Below are 22,229 nucleotides of genomic sequence, written 5' to 3'. Positions count from 1 at the left end.
TGGTTCTAGTCAGGATTCTAGCAGCCGTAAACCACAGCCCTAAACCACAAACCACTCACATGCTCTGAGTGGTTTGTGTGAGACAAAGCTATTGTTTGGGGTTTACGTGACATTGGGGCAGATTATTTCAGATTACTCCAGTGTTGTGATTGTATAGGCTCCTATAGATTTATCTTCTCCTTTGATTCCTGTAGAGGGATCAACATTTATGGGTTACAGGCCATTGAAGGCAAAACTAGGCAAAAGGAGTGGCTAGTATTTGGACAAATGTTTATCTTCAGGAATCCATAATATGGCTATTTCAGATTTTTCTTTCTAATAAACAGGGTTATAATATAGAAAATAGTGTCATGTCTAAAAATATAGGATTATATCTGTCAACAGCATTAATTGAAAAAATAAGCATTCCTAATTTATCAGTAGGAGTATTTAGGGAGTTCAATATAAATGTGTGTATGTACTGTTGGTACATTTCAATCGTATGCTGCCCTCTAGTGACTTCATGTAGGATTAGTTTATGAAAATCATTTCATATAACATTTAAGAACAATACCAAGCCTCCTCATGTGAAAAACTGCTGAGTATTACCAAGGGTCAGCCTGGAAGGTCTGAAGAAATAGATTAGAAACTGTAATCCTGGATTGAGACAAACATGACTGATTGCAAGCAGTGTGGGATTAGGAAATGTTTTTTTCCATAGTCTTTTCTCTTATTTGCCATTGATCGATTGTAGTTCTGCATTCTAAAAATGTAGTTTAATCCCCTCACTATAACGTCAGAGGACTGATTATACATATATAGGAGGACCCCGACGTGCCTATACAACCTCTGCAAAATGCATGAACTCATTATCTTATTTGTTTCTGATGTGAATTTGAACATTATTTGTGAGGAGAATGTTTGTTTACTTCTCTTTAATTACTTTGTATTAGACAACAGAAACCTCCCCAAGCTGAGGCCTATGAGTAATGATGAAAATGATTAACAGTTTGGAACATTCCACTGCAAAGAAGAAGTCATGTAGAACAGCTTGCTGTAACCTAATAACCCACATACTAGCTTGTTAAAAAGTTATAAACCACAGTATGAATTAAAAAGGTCATTGATTCTGACTGATTCCATATTTTTTTATGTGCAAAATGTATCCTATAATAGCCATTTATATAGCCTAATGTAAGATAATCACAGCATGTTTGATTTAATGTGGCAGTAAATTACATTTAATGTGTCAAACGTGTTATCAAGTAGATCAAAAGTAGCTCGTTTTAGTAACATGTCCATACTGAGTGCAGATGATCAAGCGGAAACTGTTTCGACATCACAGAGTTGCCGTCTTCCTCTCTTCCTGTGTCTGCCGTTCATAGCCTCAACACTTTCTCAACCAATCACCCGAGATTTTGACATTTGAGCAAAGAAAAGTTCAACCTTGACAAGATAATTTATGATAATTCTATTTCCTGCTTTTTTTGTTACTGGAATGTGTTGTGTGAAATAACTTTGGAAAGAACTGAACCCAAATAACAGTCATTGATGAAGGTTTCAAAACATTGTTTATTCCACAATTTCTGTCCACAATTTTATAATACTTTTACTTCTGATACTTAAGTATATTTTAGCAATTACATTTACTTTTAATACCTAAGTATATTTAAAACCAAATACTTGTATTTTACTGGGTGACTTTCACTTTTACTTGAGTAATTTTCGATTAAGGTATCTTTACTTTTACTCAAGTATAACAATTGGGTAGTGGTGTAATAACAATTGGGTACTTTTTACACCACTACCCAATAACGTCAAAGTGGATTATGTCTTTAGACATTTTTACAAAATTAATAAAAAATAAAAAGCTGAAATGTCTTGAGTCAAAAAGTATTCAAGCCTTTTGTTATGGCAAGCCTAAATAAGTTATGGAGTAAAAATGTGCAAAACAAGTCACATAATAAGTGTGTGCAATAATAGTGTTTAACATAATTTTTTAATGACTACCTCATATCTGTACCCCACACATACAATTATGTGTAAGGTCCCCCAGTCGAGCAGTGAATTTCAAACACAGATTCAACCACATAGACCAGGGTGGTTTTCCAATGCCTCGCAAAGAAAAGCACCTACTGGTAGATGGGTAAAAAAACAAAACAGACATTGAATATCCCTTTGAGCATGGTGAAGTTATTCATTAAACTTTGGATGGTGTATCAATAGACTCAGTCACTACAAAGATACAGCCGTCCTTCCTAACCCAGTTGCCAGAGAGGAAGGAAACAGCTCAGGGATTTTACCATGAGGCCATTAGTCACTTTAAAACAATTACAGAGTTTAATGGCTGTGATACAAGAAAACTGAAGATGGATCAGCAACATTGTAATTACTCTACAATACTAACCCTAATAGAGTGAATAGAGAGAAAATAAGGAATCCTGTACAGAATGAAAACATTCCAAAACATGCATCCTGTTTTCAATTAGGCACTAGAATAAATTAACTTAATGTCCTGAGTACAAAGCGTTATGTTTGGGGAAAATCCAACAAAACACATCAATGAGTACCACTTTTCATATTTTCAAGCATGGTAGTGGCTGAATCATGTTATGGGTATGCTTGTAATCGGCCAAAACTAGGGAGTTTTTTAAGATAAAAAGAAACGGAATAGAGCTAAGCACAGGCAAAATCCTAGAGGAATCCCTGGTTTAGTCTGCTTTCCACCAGACACTAGGAGACAAATTCACATTTCAGCAGGACAATAACCTAATACACAAGGCCAAATATACACGAGTTGCTTACCAAAATGACATTGAAAGTTATGTCAAGGCTGTCTAGCATTGATCAACAACCAACTTGACAGAGCTTGAAGGATTTAAATAATACTAATTTCCAAATATTGTACAATCCATGTCTGCAAAGCTCTTAGAGATTTACCTAGAAAGAATCACAGCTGTAATCACTGCCAAAGGTGATTCTAACATGTTTTGACTCAGGGGTGTGAATACTTTTAAAAATTAGATATTTATGTATTTCATTTCCAATAAATTAGCAAAGATATCCCTCCCAAAATGTTGACTTTGTCATTATGGGGTATTTCATGTAGATGGATGAGATTATTTTATTTTTTATTCCATTTTGAATTCAGGCTGTAACACAACAAAATATATAGCCTACGCCAGGTGTAAGTTATGCAACAAATGTAGCCCAAACACAAATGTTAACTAGGTTCCAAAATTATATCACCATCATCACAGTGTTACTAGAAGTGAAAATGTTTTCAGAGGGAGACCACAAAATGTTAATCTAGCAGCATGTGTTTTTTTCCCCTTCTGAAACCGATTCCGTGGTAATAGACAGAATGTTGATTGCCTCACATGTCACATCCTGTTCTTTTGAGGAAGTCAAGCATTCGGTCTGGGTTAGTTTAGTGCAGTTAACACTTAGCTACCATCAGAGTTGGTCAGAGTACAGATATGCTTCATTAAGATTTCATTAGACTGAACTCTAAAACCAACCAACATCAACCCAAAATGCTACAGAGGGCAGCCTCAAATGTTTCAGACAAACCAAAGCTCAGTAAACCAAAGGTAGGTGAAAACAAATGATTTCTATGTAGCGCGTCCAAATACATTGAATTGATAACTAACTGTGTAGAATGGATAACTAACTGTTTAGTGCAAACTACCTACAATAGTTAGCACTAAAATGTGATTCTAATTAAAAGAAGAAGCAATGTCTTTGACTGATGGTCAGTAGAAAGAAGACATTGGTCATCTGTGTGGAAGTGCAGCAGATAAAGTTGAAGTCAGAAGTTTACATACACTTATGTTGGAGTCATTAAAACTCGTTTTTCAACCACTCCACAAATTTCTTGTTAAACAAACTATAATTTTGGTAGGTCGGTTAGGACATCTACTTTGTGCATGACACAAGTAATTTTTCCAACAATTGTTTACAGACAGAGTATTTCACTTATAATTCACTGTATCACAATTCCAGTGCGTCAGAAGTTGACATACACTAAATTGACTGTGCCTTTAAACAGCTTGTAAAATTCCAGAAAATGATGTCATGGCTTTAGAAGCTTCTGATAGGCTAATTGACATAATTTGAGTCAATTGGAGGTGTACCTGTGGATGTATTTCAAGGCCTACCTTCAAAATCAGTGCCTCTTTGCTTGACATCATGGGAAAATCGAAAGAAATCAGCCCAGACCTCAGAAAATAAATTGTAGACCTCCACATGTCTGGTTGATCCTTGGGAGAAATTTCCAAACGCCTGAAGGTACCACGTTCATCTGTACAAACAAGAGTACGCAAGTATAAACACCATGGGACCACGCAGCCATCATACCGCTCAGGAAGGAGACGCATTCTGTCTCCTAGAGATGAACGTACTTTGGTGCGAAAAGTGCAAATCAATCCCAGAACAACAGCAAATGACCTTGTGAAGATGCTGGAGGAAACAGGTACAAAAGTATCTATATCCATAGTAAAACGGGTCCTATATCGACATAACCTGAAAGGCCGCTCAGCAAAGAAGAAGCCACTGCTCCAAAACCGCCATAAAAAAGCCAGACTACGGTTTGCAACTGCACATGGAGACAAAGATCGTACTTTTTGGAGAAATGTCCTCTGGTCTGATGAAACAAAAATCAAACTGTTTGGCCATAATGACCATCGTTATGTTTGGAGGAAAAAGGGGGAGGCTTGCAAGCCGAAGAACACTGTCCCAACCGTGAAGCACGGCGGTGGCAGCATCATGCTGTGGGGGTGCTTTGCTGCAAGAGGGACTGGTGCACGTCACAAAAAAGATGGCATCATGAGGATGGAAAATTGTGGATATATTGAAGCAACATCTCAAGACATCAGTCAGAAAGCTTGGTCGCAAATGGGTCTTCCAAATGGACAATGACCCCAAGCATATTTCCAAAGTTTTGGCAAAATGGCTTAAGGACAACAAAGTCAAGGTATTGGAGTGGCCATCACAAAGCCCTGACCTCAATCCCATAGAAAATTTGTGGGCAGAACTGAAAAAGCTTGTGCGAGCAAGGAGGCCTACAAACCTGACTCAGTTACACCAGGTCTGTCAGGAGGAATGGGCCAAAAATCACCCAACTTATTATGGGAAGCTTGTGGAAGGCTACCTGAAACGTTTGACCCAAGTTAAACAATTTAAATATTAATTGAGTGTACGTAAACGTCTGACCCACTGGGAATGTGACAAAATAAATAAAAGCTGAAATAAATCATTCTCTCTACTATTATTCTGACATTTCACATTCTTAAAATAAAGTGGTGATCCTAACTGATGTAAAACTATTTTTATTGGGATTAAATATCAGGAATTGTGAAAAATCTTGTTTAAAGGTATTTGGCTAAGGTGTGTGTAAACTTCCGAATTCAACTGTATATGGTCAAAGTTGTAAAAAGGGGGAGGGTCCGTCAGATTACAAGGTTCCCTAGATTGCTGCAGAGTGTGTGGTTCTGATATTTTAATAGGGATTTACTGGGATTATTCATTTATATAATTATTTTGGTGCTCTGATGTGGAAATACTGGAATTTGGACAGATTAGAATTACTTTTAGGTTCATGAAAATTTTGAAAAATCTATGAACTGTACATCACAAGCTCATCATGATAGAGATACATTCATAGTGCAAATGTCACGAACTCTTGAATGATGGTCGGACCAAGGCGCAGCGTATGTAGAGTTCCACATTTTTATTAAAGAATAGTGTGAAACTTTAGCAAAGACAAAACAAATAAAGAATAAACGAAAGGTGACGACAATGCAGTGCTAACAGACAATATCCCATAACCCACAGGTGGAAAAAATGCTACTTAAGTATGATCCCCAATTAGAGACAACGATAACCAGCTGCCTCTAATTGGGAATCATACCAAAACCACAACATAGAAAAAACAACCTAGAACCCCACATACAAAAAAATATAAACTAGACTAACCCCCCTAGTCACGCCCTGACCTACTCTACCATAGAAAACAAAGGCTTTCTATGGTCAGGACGTGCAAGCAAATGAGATTGAGTTCAAGTAGCCTCATGTGCCAGACTTCTAGGCTCAAGACACATTGCTCAAGACAATAGCACAGTATTCCTGTAAATCAAGGGAGTAGGAGAACATAATTCATTACCACGGAAGTGGTCCTTCATTAGAATAATATGAAACATATAAAAGGAAATCATAAACACATAGTGATTGGGTGGGATGAGGGTGCAACATGCATTGCATAATGTTCCAGATTGGGTCCTGACTCCTGCTGCCACTGTAGTAAACGCACATTCAATCTGTCATCTGTAATCTCTCCATGCAGCGCTCCACTAGTTTTGGGCGATTTGAGGGCATCAGACAACCCTCACCAGCCAGACTAGAGGAAAATGGAACAACAGTGGCAGAGGAGTCTGGATGTGAGAGTTCTGATCAGACCAAACAAGGCAGCCTGGGGAAGAAGATGAAGGCCATCTCTCTGACCATGCGCAGGAAGATGGGCAAGAAGCACTCCAAAATCTTCTCTGAGGAAGCTGTGAGTCACACTACAGACTGCCTCTTCCTCCTATACAGAACTTAGTATTCTGCGTAGTGTATCAAAGCATCTAGAGGCTCTTAAAATATTGTATCTTTCCTCTCTGACTGGCTATAACCCACATCCTCAAATGCAACATTGTGATGTCTACCTATGTCATAAGAATACTCTTGTAAAATAAGTCTGGCCAAGCAAGACTCAATTTGTGTTGAAATTAGGTCTAAGTGACAAAATAGTATCCATCAACCTGGTCAGTATTTGCAAGTGTCTATGTTGAATTGTTAACTCAATGGCACTTCGTTATATAAATGGCACAGTTATGTATAGTATATAGTAAGGAATCAACATCAGTTTGGCTGACTCACAAAGTGGCTTGTCCATCTTGTATTTCCACATGTAGGGTGAAGAAACTGACAGAGACCTAGAAGAGGAAACAGAGTGTGGTCCTCCTTTAGAGAAAGACTCTGAAAAGACCAACAACTCTCTGGAGAGCCTGTACAGCGGACAGAGCTCCTCCAGTAAGTCCTCTCCACAGGGATGTCAACACAAAGTCATGTCACCCCTAATACAAGTCTGTAAATGAAGATACACGTTTGTAAATGAAGAATAAGCAAATGTGATGTGTTTTCATGCGTTTTATTTTACCATTGTATTACCATATCATTACTATTATATTACAATATTATCATAGGCTTGTAACCTTCCCTCCAACACAAGGATACACAAGGATAGGGGCGGCAGGTAGCCTAGTGGTTAGAGTGTTGGGCCAGTAACTGAAAGGTTGCTGGATCAAATCCCCAAGCTGGCAAGGTAAAAATCTGTCGTTCTGCCCCTGAACAAGGCAGTTAACCCACTGTTCCCCGGTAGGCCACCATTGTACATAAGAATTTGGTGTTACCTGACTTGCCTAGTTAAATAAAGGTTACTTTTTTTTTTAACACGCACGCTCATAGTCCAGTGGTAAATCTGTGCAATGTAATCATACTGTCTTGTCTGTCTTGTCTTGTCCCCTGTAGGCTCAGGTAGTGTGGCCTGCCTCTCAAATGGCTCCAGTACCAGAGACAGTCTGAGACTAGAAGAGAATGGCTCCTACAACGGACACTTCTGTGGTAGAGCACGGGTCCACACAGACTTTGTTCCCAGCCCATATGACACTGACTCCCTCAAACTCAAGGTAGACAGAAGATAATGCCTTTAGATTGGGGTAATGTGAAATGTCATGAAAGATGTTGTTAAAAGCTGTTTCATGATTCATGAAATCTCTTGATGTCTCTTGCCAGGTTGGAGACATTATCAGCATCATCAGTAAACCTCCCATGGGCATATGGACAGGGATGCTGAACTACAAAGTGGGCAACTTCAAGTTCATCTACGTTGACATGCTCATGGAGAAAGAGAGAGAGGAGGAGGCGCCAAAGATCAGGCCTCAGAGGATGAGCAAGAGACCACGACCAAAGACACTACTGGAACTACTGGAGCGTCTTCATCTAGAGGTGAGGGCTCAGAGGTCATGGCTAGAAGGGATCTAGCTTTTGTCAAATTAACTTCAGATTTGACTTTTCATAGCATGTTTGGAAAATTAACCTAGCCGGTTAGGATAATTAGGTTAAGGTTAGGAAAAGGGTTAGGGTTAGCTAAATGTTGTCTTTGAACGTTAATTTGACAAAAGCTGGATCTAGCCCATGGCCTGTTAAAATGACTGCCAAATACAGCCACATTTTTTTCTATCCTCTTTCCAGTAACCAATGAAACGTACACTGAGAAAACAATGTCAAGTGTCCCTCAACACTACCAGACACACAGTATTGAGAACGGTGTTGTCTCATTTACCCCCCCCAAAAAATGTTTTTATTATAATATGCATAAACATAACCTAAAGCACTCAAAGGTGAACAAATTAGTATACGATTATGAAAGGTAGATGAGATGACATTGACAATGGAACTATGTCTTGTTTATTCCAGGAGTATGCATCTGCACTGCTTCTGAATGGCTACCAGACAGTAGAGGACCTGAGGCACCTGCAGGAGAAACACCTTATAGAGCTGAACGTAATGAATCCAGAACACAGAGGCAGGCTGCTGGCTGCTGCAGACTGCAGATATACAGAGAGTGAGTAGCAAAACCAATTTCAACTGTAGCTTAACCCTACTGGATTTCTACTGGGGCAAAGGAAATGGCCAATTGTACCACAGACATTTTGTGCAACGCAGCACTACGCTCAGAAAGGAACATCTTGATCTTTGTGTGTTATGATTGGCAGATGCTTATAACTGCTATCATTTAAGACGTGCCCATCCGGCAGAGTTGACACCTGTCAGAGAGAGCACAATGTCTTCCTCTATTCTAATCCTCTATAAAAACACTGTAAGGCTCTGAAACACAAATGAAACAGAAAGATAGGTCTCCAATCCAGATTAAGAAATGAACAATACTAGCCAGTTTCTGTCAGCTGCTTACAAAACAGGATGTGTTCAATTAGCATAAGGCGTATTAATGTTTGTGTTCTCACATAACACCATTTATGTTGGTCTAAATGAAGGTCATAAATGTGTGTTTGGGCTAATTTCGGACAGAACAGATGGCACTGCCACCCTGGCTAAATCAGATATCGTGACTGTGGGCTAGTTCCTGACCAAACAATGGCACTGCCACCCTGGCTGAACCAGATATCGTGACTGGCTGTTGGATTACCATGGCAGAGGTTATCAGCCAGGGAGGAATGTAGTCATTAAATCAAGCTTAATTCCATTTAGATGGTGTGAGAATTGCAACCCTAATTAATTTTAATTGACTTGGATCGGGGCAGCCAACCCTGCAACCCGCAGGTGTCTGAGGATCCAACCAACCAGACTGTTTTGTTCTTGGGTTCGCAGGCGATGATGTGAGGGAGAGTGAGGAGCCCTCTTCATCACACAGCCTGAAGGAGGAGAAGAGTGACTGTCCCAGAGACTCAGGCTGCTTTATTCCATCAGAGTGCTCTGAAAACAGCAAAGAGGACACAGAGAGCCAACCAGTCACACGCTGATAGGCTGCACTATCCTAATTAACATACCAGTATAGAGTTTATTAACTATTATGTTTTGACATGTAAATTACGATGGCTCACCAAGTTTGTCTCATCTGTATTTGGTTTAACAAGGTGGGATTTCATTAATTAAATGTTAAATGTAGGCAATTTTTCTTAAAACCAATGAAGTTGTTCCTCATAAGCCTCCATTTATGAACCTTTTTCTTTAACCTATTAATTCACATAAAGCACAGGGATCAAACTCATTCCACGGAGAGCTGCGGGTTCTCGCTCCTCCCTTGCACTTGTAATGATGAATTAAGGTTACTAATTAGTAAGGAACTCCACTCACCTGGTTGTCTAGGGCTTAATTGAAAGGAAAAAAAACTCAACCTTGCAGTCACTAGCCCCTCCATGGAATGAGTTTGACACACCTGACAAAATATTTATGACAAATGATATCTTGTTTTTTTGTGTATTGTGCTGGAAACTATGACGTGTGTTTGGTTTTTACTATCATTGTGGGGACCAGAAGGAGGCTATTTTAGGTTTAGGGGATTAGGGTTAGATGTTTGGGGTTAAGGTTAGGTTAAGGTTAGGGGTTAGGAAAAATAGGATTTTTTAATGGGAATGAATTGTTTGGTCCCAACAAGGATAGTAAAACAAATGTGTGTGGTGAGTGCGTGGGCAGGAGTTTGTACATATATTTTTTAACAATCCTGGTTTAACAAAATGTACAGAGTTATAGAACTCAATATACTGTTAGTGCAATATGTCACACATTAATAAAGTATTTATGCATCAAGAGTCATCTGTCATTAGTCTCAATAATCCGTTAATTTGTACTGAATGTATAATTTATAATATAATTTCAAGCAAAATGTGAAGAGAGCAAGGCGTTGCGGTTGTACAATCTTGCTAAATGTTGCAAGAACACTGAACACATATTTCATACGTCATATATGACTAGTGTTCATGGGAAAGGTTGTTACTTTGCTTTCTCATCCGGTGTATGTATAAGCGATAACGAATGGATTGAACTACGTTACCCAGAAACATTTTACCATATTATAATGGTGACGTGTAGTTCTGTGGATTGTCCATATTATGCTGAATGGAGAATCCGTCAAGAGAGGTTTCTACTAGTTACCACAGTCACACAATCATATATCGTAAAACTTAATGATAACATAAAATGTATTTTTGGTCTTAATTTAAGGATATGGTTAGTCATAAGGTTAGCGGTGTGGTTAAGGGTTAGGTTTAAAATCACATTTTAAGAAGATACATGTTACAAATAGGCGGGGTTTATGACTTAGTGGCTGTGGTAACTAGTGACGACCGTCAAGCGGTGACAACATATTAGCCTAGATTACGTTTCACTACGTCTCAGTTCGGGGGTGATCAGTCCTTGACAATGGCTGGGGAAATGTCTATGATCGGTAAGTAAGATTTAACCGTAACGTGTGCTTGTTGTTGTGTAACCAGCTGTTTAGCTAGCTAGCAAGTGGGCTGACAAGTTACCGGTAGCTGGTTAGTTGCTACCTAAATCATTATTAGTAGTCAATTAGCTGAAAATGTGTCAAACTGTCAACGCTGAGTGAATATGTAAATAATTAGGCTAATTACGAGCTAGCTACGCAAACAACATCCATACCCAAACCCACGTATTTTCTATATCTTCCATGTCGCAGGATCGGTCATTCTGGCTCTTTTTCTAGCTGGCTATCTGGGCCAACATTATCTGCCTCCACCGAAACCAAAAGTAATCGGCCTAGATCTGGGGACCACTTTCTGCTCCGTGGGAGTATTCCACCCGGGTACCGGGGATGTGGAGGTGATAGGGGATGAGCAGGGGCGGAAGAGCATCCCTAGTGCGGTGTCGTTCACCCCTACCGAAGTTCTCGCCGGTTACGAGGGTCAGGATCTGGCCGACAACAATCCTCAAAACACCATCTATGATGCCAAGCGGTTTATTGGAAAGATATTCGAACAAGAGCTCATTGAACAGGAAAGTGCTCGCTATCCATTCAAGGTACAGTACATACCGTCGAAGTCGGAAGTTTACATACACCTTAGCCAAATACATTTAAACTCAGTTTTTCACAATTCCTGACATTTAATCCTAGTAAAAATTCCCTGTCTTAGGTCAGTTAGGATCACCACTTTATTTAAAAAATGAGAAATGTCAGAATAATAGTAGAGATAATTATTTATTTCAGCTTTTATTTCTTTCATCACATTCCCAGTGGGTCAGAAGTTTACATACACTCAATTAGGATTTGGTAGCATTATCTTTAAATTGTTTAACTTGGGTCAAACGTTTCGGGTAGCCTTCCACAAGCTTCCCACAATAAGTTGGGTGAATTTTGGACCATTTCTCCTGACAGACCTGGTGTAACTGAGTCAGGTTTGTAGGTCTCCTTGCTTGCACACGCTTTTTCAGTTCTGCCTACACATTTTCTATAGGATTGAGGTCAGGGCTTTGTGATGGCCACTCCAATACCTTGACTTTGTTGTCCTTAAGCCATTTTGCCACAACTTTGGAAATATGCTTGGGGTCATTGTCCATTTGGAAGACCCATTTGCGACCAAGCTTTAACTTCCTGACTGATGTCTTGAGATGTTGCTTCAATATATCCAAATCATTTTCCTTCCTCATGTTGCCATCTTTTTTGTGACGTGCACCAGTCCCTCCTGCAGCAAAGCACCCCCACAGCATGATGCTGCCACCCCCGTGCTTCACGGTTGGGACAGTGTTCTTCGGCTTGCAAGCTTCCCCCTTTTTCCTCTAAACATAACAATGGTCATTATGGCCAAACAGTTCTATTTTTGTTTGATCAGACCAGAGGACATTTCTCCAAAAAGTACGATCTTTGTCCCCATGTGCAGTTGCAAACCGTAGTCTGGCTTTTTTATGGCGGTTTTGGAGCAGTGGCTTCTTACATTTACATTTACATTTAAGTCATTTAGCTGACGCTCTTATCCAGAGCGACTTACAAATTGGAAAGTTCATACATATTCATCCTGGTCCCCCGTGGGGAATGAACCCACAACCCTGGCGTTGCAAGCGCCATGCTCTACCAACTGAGCCACACGGGACCAGCTTCTTTGCTGAGCGGCCTTTCAGGTTATGTCGATATAGGACCCGTTTTACTGTGGATATAGATACTTTTGTACCTGTTTCCTCCAGCATCTTCACAAGGTCCTTTGCTGTTGTTCTGGGATTGATTTGCACTTTTCGCACTAAAGTACGTTCATCTCTAGGAGACAGAATGCATCTCCTTCCTGAGCGGTATGATGGCTGCGTGGTCCCATGGTGTTCATGCGTGCGTACTATTGTTTGTACAGATGAATGTGGTACCTTCAGGCATTTGGAAATTGCTCCCAAGGATGAATCAGACTTGTGGAGGTCTACAATTTATTTTCTGAGGTCTTGGCTGATTTCTTTTGATTTTCCCATGATGTCAAGCAAAGAGGCACTGAGTTTGAAGGTAGGCCTTGAAATACATCCACAGGTACACCTCCAATTGACTCAAATTATGTCAATTAGCCTATCAGTAGCTTCTAAAGCCATGATATCATTTTCTGGAATTTTCCAAGCTGTTTAAAGGCACAGTCAACTTAGTGTATGTCAACTTCTGACCCACTGGAATTGTGATACAGTGAAATAATCTGTCTGTAAACAATTGTTGGAAAAATGACTTGTGTCATGTACAAAGTAGATGTCCTAACCGACCTACCAAAACTATAGTTTGTTAACAAGAAATGTGTGGAGTGGTTGTGAAACGAGTTTTAATGACTCCAACCTAAGTGTATGTAAACTTCCGACTTCAACTGTACAGTACATACTCCTTTAGTTACTTTGACAGTCAGTACACCACAGTGAAAATGATTGAATACAGCATTAGCATTTGGCTGCATAAGCTGTGTGATTGCAGGTGTATAAATATGCTATATCAATGACTGCTGTCTTTCATTTGTAATAACATACCTTTCTTTCAGGTGATAAATAACAATGGCAGTGCAGAGTTCTTGGTCTCCACCAACCAGACGTTCACAGTTACTCCCGAGTTCATTGGTTCTCGGCTGCTGCTGAAGATGAGGAAGATGGCGGAGCGTCACCTGGGTGTCCCCATCAAGAGGGCTGTTATCTCTGTCCCTGCTGAGTTTGATGAGAGACAGAGGAACTACACCATCAGGGCTGCCAACCTGGCCGGTCAGTCTCTGTCTGGCAAAACTGTATCAACAGTCATACAATATATGATGTGTAAACACTGCTACAGGAATTTCTTACACTGTTTAGGTTTTTATTGTATTCTCATTAAGAAACAGTTTATCATACAGGGATTGACATTAAGGGTTGCCCTATTGCCTGGGGCATGTAAACTGAGCAGTCACGCAAATTGAGCCTGCTCTGAGGTGTTTTTTGTTGTTGTCTAAGTGAAAACAACCAAACTGCAAATAATTCCTGTCTTAAAACGGATCTTTCTGGTTCCTCCACATTGTGTAAGTGAAAGACAGATAGTTTTAGGTGAGCTGAGCTCGCTCTATTTGTTTTTTACTGATCTTTGATTCCTCTCCTATGTGTAGGTGAAAGGCAGGCAATGTATAACGCTTCTGCATGTAAAAAGCTAATAAAACAATTCTGATGGGCATGCACCTTAGACTTTAATGTCAATCCCTGATATAATTAGGTGTTTGCTCTATGCCCATAACTGTGTTACTTATTCTATAGACAGAGAAAGCGTGAGTAGAATATTGGACACCTAATCCAAAGATGTGACCAAATCTACACTACCCACTGTAAGAACTGTAACATATGATTGTTCTGTTCACAGGACTGGACATCTTGCGTGTGATCAACGAGCCCACGGCTGCAGCGATGGCGTATGGGTTACACAAGGTGGACGTGTTCAACGTACTGGTGGTAGACCTGGGAGGAGGAACGCTGGACGTCTCTCTACTCAATAAACAAGGGGGCATGTTCCTCACCAGAGCCATGGCAGGTAGGACACTAATCAACTCCTTATCATGTTGTAGTTACGCATGGTTTAGTTGGTGTCACTTTCATTTCTCTTCTGGTAGGTAGGGTGGCAGGTAGGTGAGCGGTTAAGAGCGTTGGGCTAGTAACCGAAAGGTCGCTGGTTCGAATCCCAGAGCCGACTAGGTGAAAAATCGGTTTATGTGCCCTTGAGCGAGGCACTTAACCATAATTGCTCCTGTAAGTCACTCTGGATAAGAGTGTCTGCTAAATGACACAAATGTCTAAATATCAAATGTTCTGGAATTAAATTGGGCAGTACAAGTGGAACATTTGCCATATTGTATACTGAACAAAAATATAAACACAACAATTTCAACGATTACAGTTCATATCAGGAAATCAGTCAATTGTAATCAATTCTTTTGGCCCTACTCTATGGATTTCACATGACTGGCAAGGGGCACAGCAATGGGTGGGCCTGGGAGGGCATAAGCCCAACCACTGGGGAGCCAGGCCCAGCCAATCAGAATTAGTTTTCCCCCACAAAAGGACATTATTACAGACAGAAATACTCCTGTTTCATCAGCTGTCTGGTCTCAGATGATCCCGCAGGTTAAGAAGCTGGCTGTTGTGGTTACACGTGGTCTGCAGTTGTGAGGCCGCTTGGACGTATTGCCAAATTCTCTAAAATGACGTCTCGGCTTATGGTAGAGAAATTAACATTAAATTATCTGGCAACAGCTCTGGTGGACATTCCTGCAGTCAGCAAGCCAATTGCACGCTCACTCAAAACATGAGAGATCTGTGGCATTGTGTTGTGCCAAAACTGCACATTTTAGTGGCCTTTTTGGTCTGTCCCCAGCACAAGATGCCCCTGTGTAATGATCATGCTCTTTAATCACTTTCTTGATATTCCACACCTGTAAGGTGGATGTATTATCTTGGCAAAGGAGAAATGCTCACTAACAGGGATGTAAACAAAATTGGAGTGAAATAAGCTTTTTGTGCATATGTAACATTTCTGGGATTTTTTATTTCAGCTCATGAAACATGAGACCAACACTTTACATGTTGCATTTATATTTTTGTTCAGTGTAGTTGGAGGACCATTTCCAATTGGCACAACTAATTCAAACCATACATGATAATGAATTTAAATGGAATTTATCCCAATACAACTAACAGATGAATAGTATTCTTGGACTCAGAGAATGACCCTTGTTTCCTAGGTAACAACAAGCTGGGGGGGCAGGACTTCAGCCAGAGGCTGCTCCAGTACACCATGGAGAGGGTCCGCCAGCAGTACGGCGTTCCCCCCACCCTCAAAGAGGACATCCACCGCCTCCGCCAGGCCGTGGAGATTGCCAAACTCAACCTCACCCTGCAGCTCAGTGCCCACCTCAGGGTACCCCTGCACCTGGAGCCCCAAGGGAACCCCAAGGAACCACCACAGGGGCCCGCCAAGGACCCAATCCCAGTCATCTTTCAAGCAGTCATCACCCGTGAGCTGTTTGAAGAGTTGAACGGCGACCTCTTTCAGAAGGTTCTGGCACCTGTAGAGACAGTGCTGGCCGAGGGCCACCTGGGGAAGGAGGAGGTGGATGAGATAGTTCTGGTGGGAGGCTCCACCCGCATCCCTAGGATCAGGAAGCTGATCAGTGAATACTTTGGGAAGGAGCCCAACACCTCAGTGGACCCAGACTTGGCAGTGGTGACTGGGGTGGCCATCCAGGCTGGCATCATGGGGGGCTCCTGGCCCCTACAGGTCAGCGCTATAGAGATCCCCAACAGACACCTCCGCAAGACCAACTTCAATTGATCTAGTCTAGAGAGGTGGCAAGGGACATAAGGATGCCACCAGACAGAGACTTGCCATATTAAAGGATGGTCTGCATTTTAACTGTTAATTGTCCTTCTCCACCACGTGTGCAATAGTTGATGTTAAAATATGATCTTCTTCAGCTCTAATAATAGATACTGAAATATATTCTCACAGAGAAGCTGAAATTACACCATCACTTGTTTACTGCTGGCCCAATTTATTGGACCAACTGGTAGATTGAAATGGTGTTCAATTCAGGGAATAACCTTTATTTCTACAGAACTGTGACCAGCCAAGACACTTTCAGTTATTTATTTATTTATTTCTAGTGTGTCTGTGCATGTGTGCGAGCGTGTTTGTACTGCGTGGGGGTGGGGGGGTACAGCACATTAGGAGAATTTGTTTTTCAGTGGATGACAACACGCTTGTGCCTTTTCAGAGAGCTGCTGTGGTTGTGTGGAGCTGCACTGTTAGGATCTGTGCTTTTAAGTCACCTGATATGAAGAACTACCAGTCCTATTGACTGGGGCAGTATTCTATTAGAGTTTTGGACCAAATATGTTTGCACATATTGTTAGTAGCTTTACATTCAAGCAGTAGCCTATGTTCAGCTTTGTATTGGATAACTGATGAATTGTCAAAATAAGGGGCATACCAACTTAAGCTAAATATTGCACTTTGAAAATGATAACTTGTTAGCCACCATCATCATTCTGGTGCAATTGAACTATAAGAATCACAGAGTACACGGTCTGACATTTAGTACTTCTATATTTGAGTCATTTAGCAGACACTCTGTATAAGAGTGATTTACAGGAGCAATTAGGATTAAGCACCTTGCTCAAAGGCACGTTGACAATTTTCGGCTCGGTGATTCAAACCAGCGCCCTTTGGTTACTGGCCCAACGCTGTTAACCACTAAACTACCTGTATATAGAAGTACTTATTCTAAGTGTCATAAAAAGACCCAAGGCTTATGCTGGTTGTTAGAGCCCCTGGCATTGGTGAACAAACATGTTGGTTAATAATTTACTACTATTAGTCAATTCTAATTATCTCATGTATGGAATGTACATTCCAAAATAGCAGTCTAGTCAGGGCTGATGCAGCAGACTACTGTATGCCCTTACCTTTTTGAATGCATTCCTTGTTGAACGTGCCTCAGATAATGTACTGATTGCAGTTCTCTGTAGCAATATGCTATAGGAATTTATCACGTTTCTGTACTGCACGTTTTGCTTATGTTCTTCAAAGCACCCCTCTCATATCTGCCTGTACTACATGCTGCTTTTCAACAAAAAATAATCAGAATTTCCCTAAATACCATTATTTAATTTCTGTAGTGGAGCTTTATTTCAAACAGAGATTGCCATTGAAGGGAAAATATCAACATTCAGATGCATCTCGTGATCCTCATTCCATGAGACTTTCTAGTACAGGTAAAAAGGACTTTTCTGATCATGTTCCCAGAACATTGAGTGCTAAAATCTTGCAAAATGCATTTAGCATCATCACTAGTTTCTTCAGCAATGTGGTAACATCTTGCCGCATAACTTTACAATGTTTTTATTTAACTAGGCAAGTCAGTTAAGAACAAATTCTTATTTACAATGACAGCCTATCAGGGAACAGTGGGTTAACTGCCTTGTTCAGGGGCAGAATGACAGATTTTTACCTTGTCAGCTCGGGGATTCGATCTAGCTACCTGCCGCCTCACTCCATAACTGAGGGGAAATAATGTCAGTATAACAGAGATCCACAATGGTGTTATTACTGGCCCGGGCCAGTAATATAACATAGTGCCTTCAGAAAAGATTCATTATTCCACATTGTGTTACAGCCTGGATTAAATAGATTTTTACACACAATATCCTGTGAAAACAGGTGTTCAAATATACTTCTTAGAATCACCTTTATTTGTGAGTTTTGCACACCTGGATTGAGTCCATGTGACTTAAGCACTGTTTACTCCTGAATTTATTTAGGCTTGCCATAACAAAGGGGTTGAATACATGACTCAAGTAAAAACATTCCAGTGACAATTTAAATTCAGGCTGTGACACAAAATGTGAAAAAAGGCAAGGGGTGTGAATAATTTCTGAAGCCACTGTACATCAAGCATTCACATTCATTCAGTCAACAGTAACGCCAACCTAAATGGTTTGTTAGTTATGTTTTAGCTACAAAAATACTCTGCACCCCACCAACAAAAAAATCACAATAAAAGGATATCACTTTGGTATCAGAAGCATTTTAATTATTGACTTTGAGGCACATAAATACCAAAGGAGTAAATTAACACAAGTCTATCCATTCCGATACTCAGCGTCATCCCTTCAACAGCCTCCAGCTTTATTTTCACAGTTAATATAGCACACCTCACTTCATCGCATCACAGACACCCTTTGATGTCCCCCTATAGAAACCAATTGATTTGATGCACTTTGCTTTTCAAACACCACGAGTTCAAATGCCATTGAGAAGTTGGGTCGGCAAAGTATTTCAATTACTTTCATAAACTTTAACACTTGCTATTATTATACATTTCCAGCCATAGCACCTAAAACATCTGTAATATGTACACACTCCATGTAGGACTGCACACTGAGGGTAGGGGTGAAATCTCTACATAATACATGCACTGTACACATCCTTAAATCAAAACACCATTCACAATGAACCGAAAACATCACAAAAACACTGAGTAAACATCAGTTCTGCCTGAACACAAGCCCGGCCCGAGACAGCACAGCTCCACAAGTCACTTAATATTGTCTATCATATGCTGTTCAAATCATTATCTTACATCATGTAACTATTTCAGTCGGAGAAGGCAGGACTTCTGTAAACAGCTTGTTCATGTTCTTTTTGTTCCTAGAAATTATAATAGCGCCCAAAGGCAAGAAAAAGGAGCATGCTGCACAAATAGTAATTCCTGTAAATAATAAGAATTGGCTGTGCTATAAAGTGACTGCAAGAAATCCAAATAACAGTGTAGAAACAAACAAATAAGCATTGATAACTGGGGGGGGGGGGCCTCCAAGCATCTAGAGCAGGGGTGGGGAAGAACTACGGCCGAGGGCCAGATCCGACCTATGAACCCATTCAATCCTAGCACACGGAAGGTTTAAGTAAAAATATATATATAAATGGACCAATATATTTTTAAATAATTGCCCTTTTTCTGGCCAACAAATTGGTAAAAAAAATACAATGTACGACCCTCCACTGAATTCTGAAATCCTGATGTGGAACTCGAGCCCACAGAGGTGAGGAGAAGAGGCCATAGATCTGACGAAGCAATCAGTTCATCAATAAAAAGTGCATTTAGTCCCACATTGTATATAACAAGCAAAAACAAACCTATTTACAGAATGTACAAAGCAATGGGTGGTGCTTGCCTTGGATTCTTCAGCAATACAGCAGCCTGTCAATCAGTCAGTCAGTAAGTAGGAGGAACAAACCAATAACTATCTGGATACACTGAGTAAAACAAGAGTAAGCATAACAACAGATAAGCCAATCACAAGACAGTCACTTGGAAGTCTTAATTTACTCAGTTTCCATATGCTAGTAGAGTCGGGTGTCTTTCAGTAGATTCACATTAGGTGAGTAAGAGTCAATGGGAGATGCCTTCGTTGTTGTAGTAGTCGAAGCCATTCTCCATGTACAGGTCCTCAGCACTGCCCACACCATTGCTCACCTCTGGGAGGCAGAAGAGAGAAGGGACATCAGTCAGTGTTCACAGGGTATTTCACTGATTGAGTGTACAACACAGACCACATCAATACACAGATCATCCAAAACAATATCACTGCAGCATCATATCCAAACCACACCAGAGAAATCCCTTAGGTTTTCTTTGCTCTGTATGTCACCACATCTCTTCTAAGTGACTATACCTACTAGTGGTTATTCTAGAGTGGTTTGGACTGACTGATGGTCATTGAAGACCCTCATCATCAGACGTACCTTTCACCACCCACCAGGAGAGGCTGGTGGGTCTCAGTGGGCTGTCTAGGCACCCTTTTAAATGACACAGGTCTCTGGTGGGTGATTGGGGAGGAGAGGGGGGAAGGCGGGGCAGGCAGAGAGAGAGGGGAAGGGAGGGATGGAATGGAGGAGGAATGGTCACAGCAGGCAGAGGAGGATGGAGAGATGGCAGGATGAAGAGGAGTGGAGGTGGAGAGGAGTGCAGGTCACACACACACACAGGTTGAGACTGCTACTGCGGTTGACCTTGGAAAGGATAATTACATTACAAACACTCAGAGAGATGCATGCTGGGATAGGGTAACACACCGACATCACCAGACACTCCTAAAATGGCTGCCTTTCATTGTCTCCTTTTCTGTGACCACTGATTAATAGGTGAAAGCAACATGGCTGGCCAAAACAATCGGGCATCCACTTCATCTATCCAATGTCATCAGATCAGTGGTAAATAAATGAGGAGAAAAGGAGAGGAAGCCATTTCAGAGTACTGGGAAACAGCCAGAGAAACAAACACACAATACAGTAAACACAGGCCGTGCAGCTCTCCTCTGTGGGGTCCTTCCTTACCGGAGAAGATGAGTTTCTCCTTCATGATGTTGAGGTCTCTGCTGGACCTCCGGACCGCGGCACTCAGCATGATCTGTTCAGGGTTGTAGCTGTGCATGCCACTCAACCTCCACCTGGAGAGGAAAGGTCACACAGAGGGCATGACATCATATAGAGCAGGGTTCGCCAACCCTGTTCCTGGAGTGCTACCGTCCTGTAGGTTTTCACTCCAACCCTGATTATAATAATTAGCGGTTTAATAAGCTGAATCAGGTTAGTTACAACTGGGGTTGGAGTGAAAACCAACAGGACGGTAGCTCTCCAGGAACAGGGTTGAGAGCCCTGATATAGAGCCTCTGGTCTCAAGGACCTGTCCTATGTGTCGGCCATTTTGTGTGGAGATTGCTACTCTAGGTCAACGTGTGTGGGCCCTGGACACCATTTTGCCTCAAATTCTTCTACCGGTACTTCTATTTGGCTGACCTTAAAATGACACCAAGCAAACAGACGGATATTGAAGTTGGTTGCTGTACTGAATCTACAAGGACATGTACAAATAGACCAGAGTCTGAGCCAAAGACTTCTCCACTTCTCTGAAAGAACATACTTCAGTTAATAAACTAGTTGTGATCCTTTACTGACTAGTTGTGACCAATGATTTATATATACACTAGATGACTGATAGGGGGCGTTGTGTTGAAGCCACCGTGCCTCCATCTTGGCACTCCCAAAATATGTTTTAAAATGGTAGGGAAGCTATAGAAATTCCTTTATTAATGTCTACATTAGTTTTTGCCCCATTTTATCTATTACAGACACCTTAATGCATACTCGTACATTATATGATGTGAGCTAAACATAAAAATATATATTTTTTATACTTAAATACATGTCATTGTTTCCTTGATCACATTTAATTGAAATACTGTCGAATTCCATTCATTCCTATGAAGGACTGCGCCTACTGGGGAGTACCAATATGGCCAACCGGTGGCTTCAATGCCTCTTAATGGCCAATACATACTGTAGCATCAGCCATCCAGGGTTTATATACATCATTGGTTGTGACTAGCTTTGAGCATCACAACACTAACTGGAGTAATATCGGAGGCAAGAAGATTTACTTCCACAACATTTTGTTATGGTAATTAACAAATATAGGCACATAAATGTAATTATTACATTAGCAATATTGTGTCTTGGCTAATGCATCAATGCACTTAAAAAAACAGCAAAGCAGAGCTCTTGTCCAAATCAACACCATAAATGAAAAAGAGCTCTTCCTTGTTTAATACAATTCTATAATTAATTTGCAGACTTTGTCATTCGGTCAATA

General features: G+C 40.7%; 3 protein-coding genes across 8 annotated transcripts in view; 2 read left to right on the top strand and 1 right to left on the bottom strand.

Annotated features, from left to right (window-relative positions):
• Positions 1–3,374: 3,374 nt before the first annotated feature.
• Positions 3,375–10,349, top strand: LOC139548199 (SAM domain-containing protein SAMSN-1-like). Of its 2 annotated transcripts, none has more exons than XM_071357704.1 (7): positions 3,375–3,572; positions 6,323–6,532; positions 6,933–7,050; positions 7,549–7,706; positions 7,813–8,025; positions 8,497–8,644; positions 9,409–10,349. In XM_071357704.1, the coding sequence occupies exons 1-7, from the start codon at positions 3,516–3,518 to the stop codon at positions 9,558–9,560; spliced, it is 1,056 nt and encodes a 351-aa protein (XP_071213805.1). In that variant the 5' UTR covers positions 3,375–3,515; the 3' UTR covers positions 9,561–10,349. The 2 variants fall into 2 exon arrangements, with proteins under 2 accessions (XP_071213805.1, XP_071213806.1); XM_071357705.1 differs by lacking the exon at positions 9,409–10,349 and adding an exon at positions 9,109–9,300 and having other exon boundaries at positions 3,407–3,572.
• A 525-nt stretch (positions 10,350–10,874) lies between these two features.
• On the top strand, positions 10,875–18,591 carry LOC139548197 (heat shock 70 kDa protein 13-like). The gene is made up of 5 exons (XM_071357701.1): positions 10,875–10,984; positions 11,237–11,577; positions 13,548–13,761; positions 14,384–14,551; positions 15,759–18,591. The coding sequence occupies exons 1-5, from the start codon at positions 10,960–10,962 to the stop codon at positions 16,346–16,348; spliced, it is 1,338 nt and encodes a 445-aa protein (XP_071213802.1). The 5' UTR covers positions 10,875–10,959; the 3' UTR covers positions 16,349–18,591.
• The window catches only part of LOC139548195 (glycerophosphodiester phosphodiesterase domain-containing protein 5-like), a 92,795-nt gene continuing 89,148 nt past the window's right edge, over positions 18,583–22,229 (bottom strand). For 3 of the 5 annotated variants that reach the window (XM_071357698.1, XM_071357697.1, XM_071357699.1), the window contains 2 exons: positions 20,915–21,027; positions 18,583–20,056 (listed from right to left, as the gene is read on the bottom strand). In XM_071357698.1, coding sequence (XP_071213799.1) covers positions 19,971–20,056; positions 20,915–21,027 — 199 coding nt within the window. In that variant the 3' untranslated portion in view covers positions 18,583–19,970. Of the gene's footprint in view, positions 20,057–20,323; positions 20,591–20,914; positions 21,028–22,229 lie in introns of all 5 variants that reach the window. The other 2 variants (XR_011669672.1, XR_011669673.1) reach the window with 1 other exon arrangement.

Source organism: Salvelinus alpinus, chromosome 21 (assembly GCF_045679555.1).
Source record: "Salvelinus alpinus chromosome 21, SLU_Salpinus.1, whole genome shotgun sequence".
NCBI lineage: Eukaryota > Metazoa > Chordata > Actinopteri > Salmoniformes > Salmonidae > Salvelinus > Salvelinus alpinus.
This window is presented reverse-complemented; position numbering and strand designations above follow the sequence as displayed.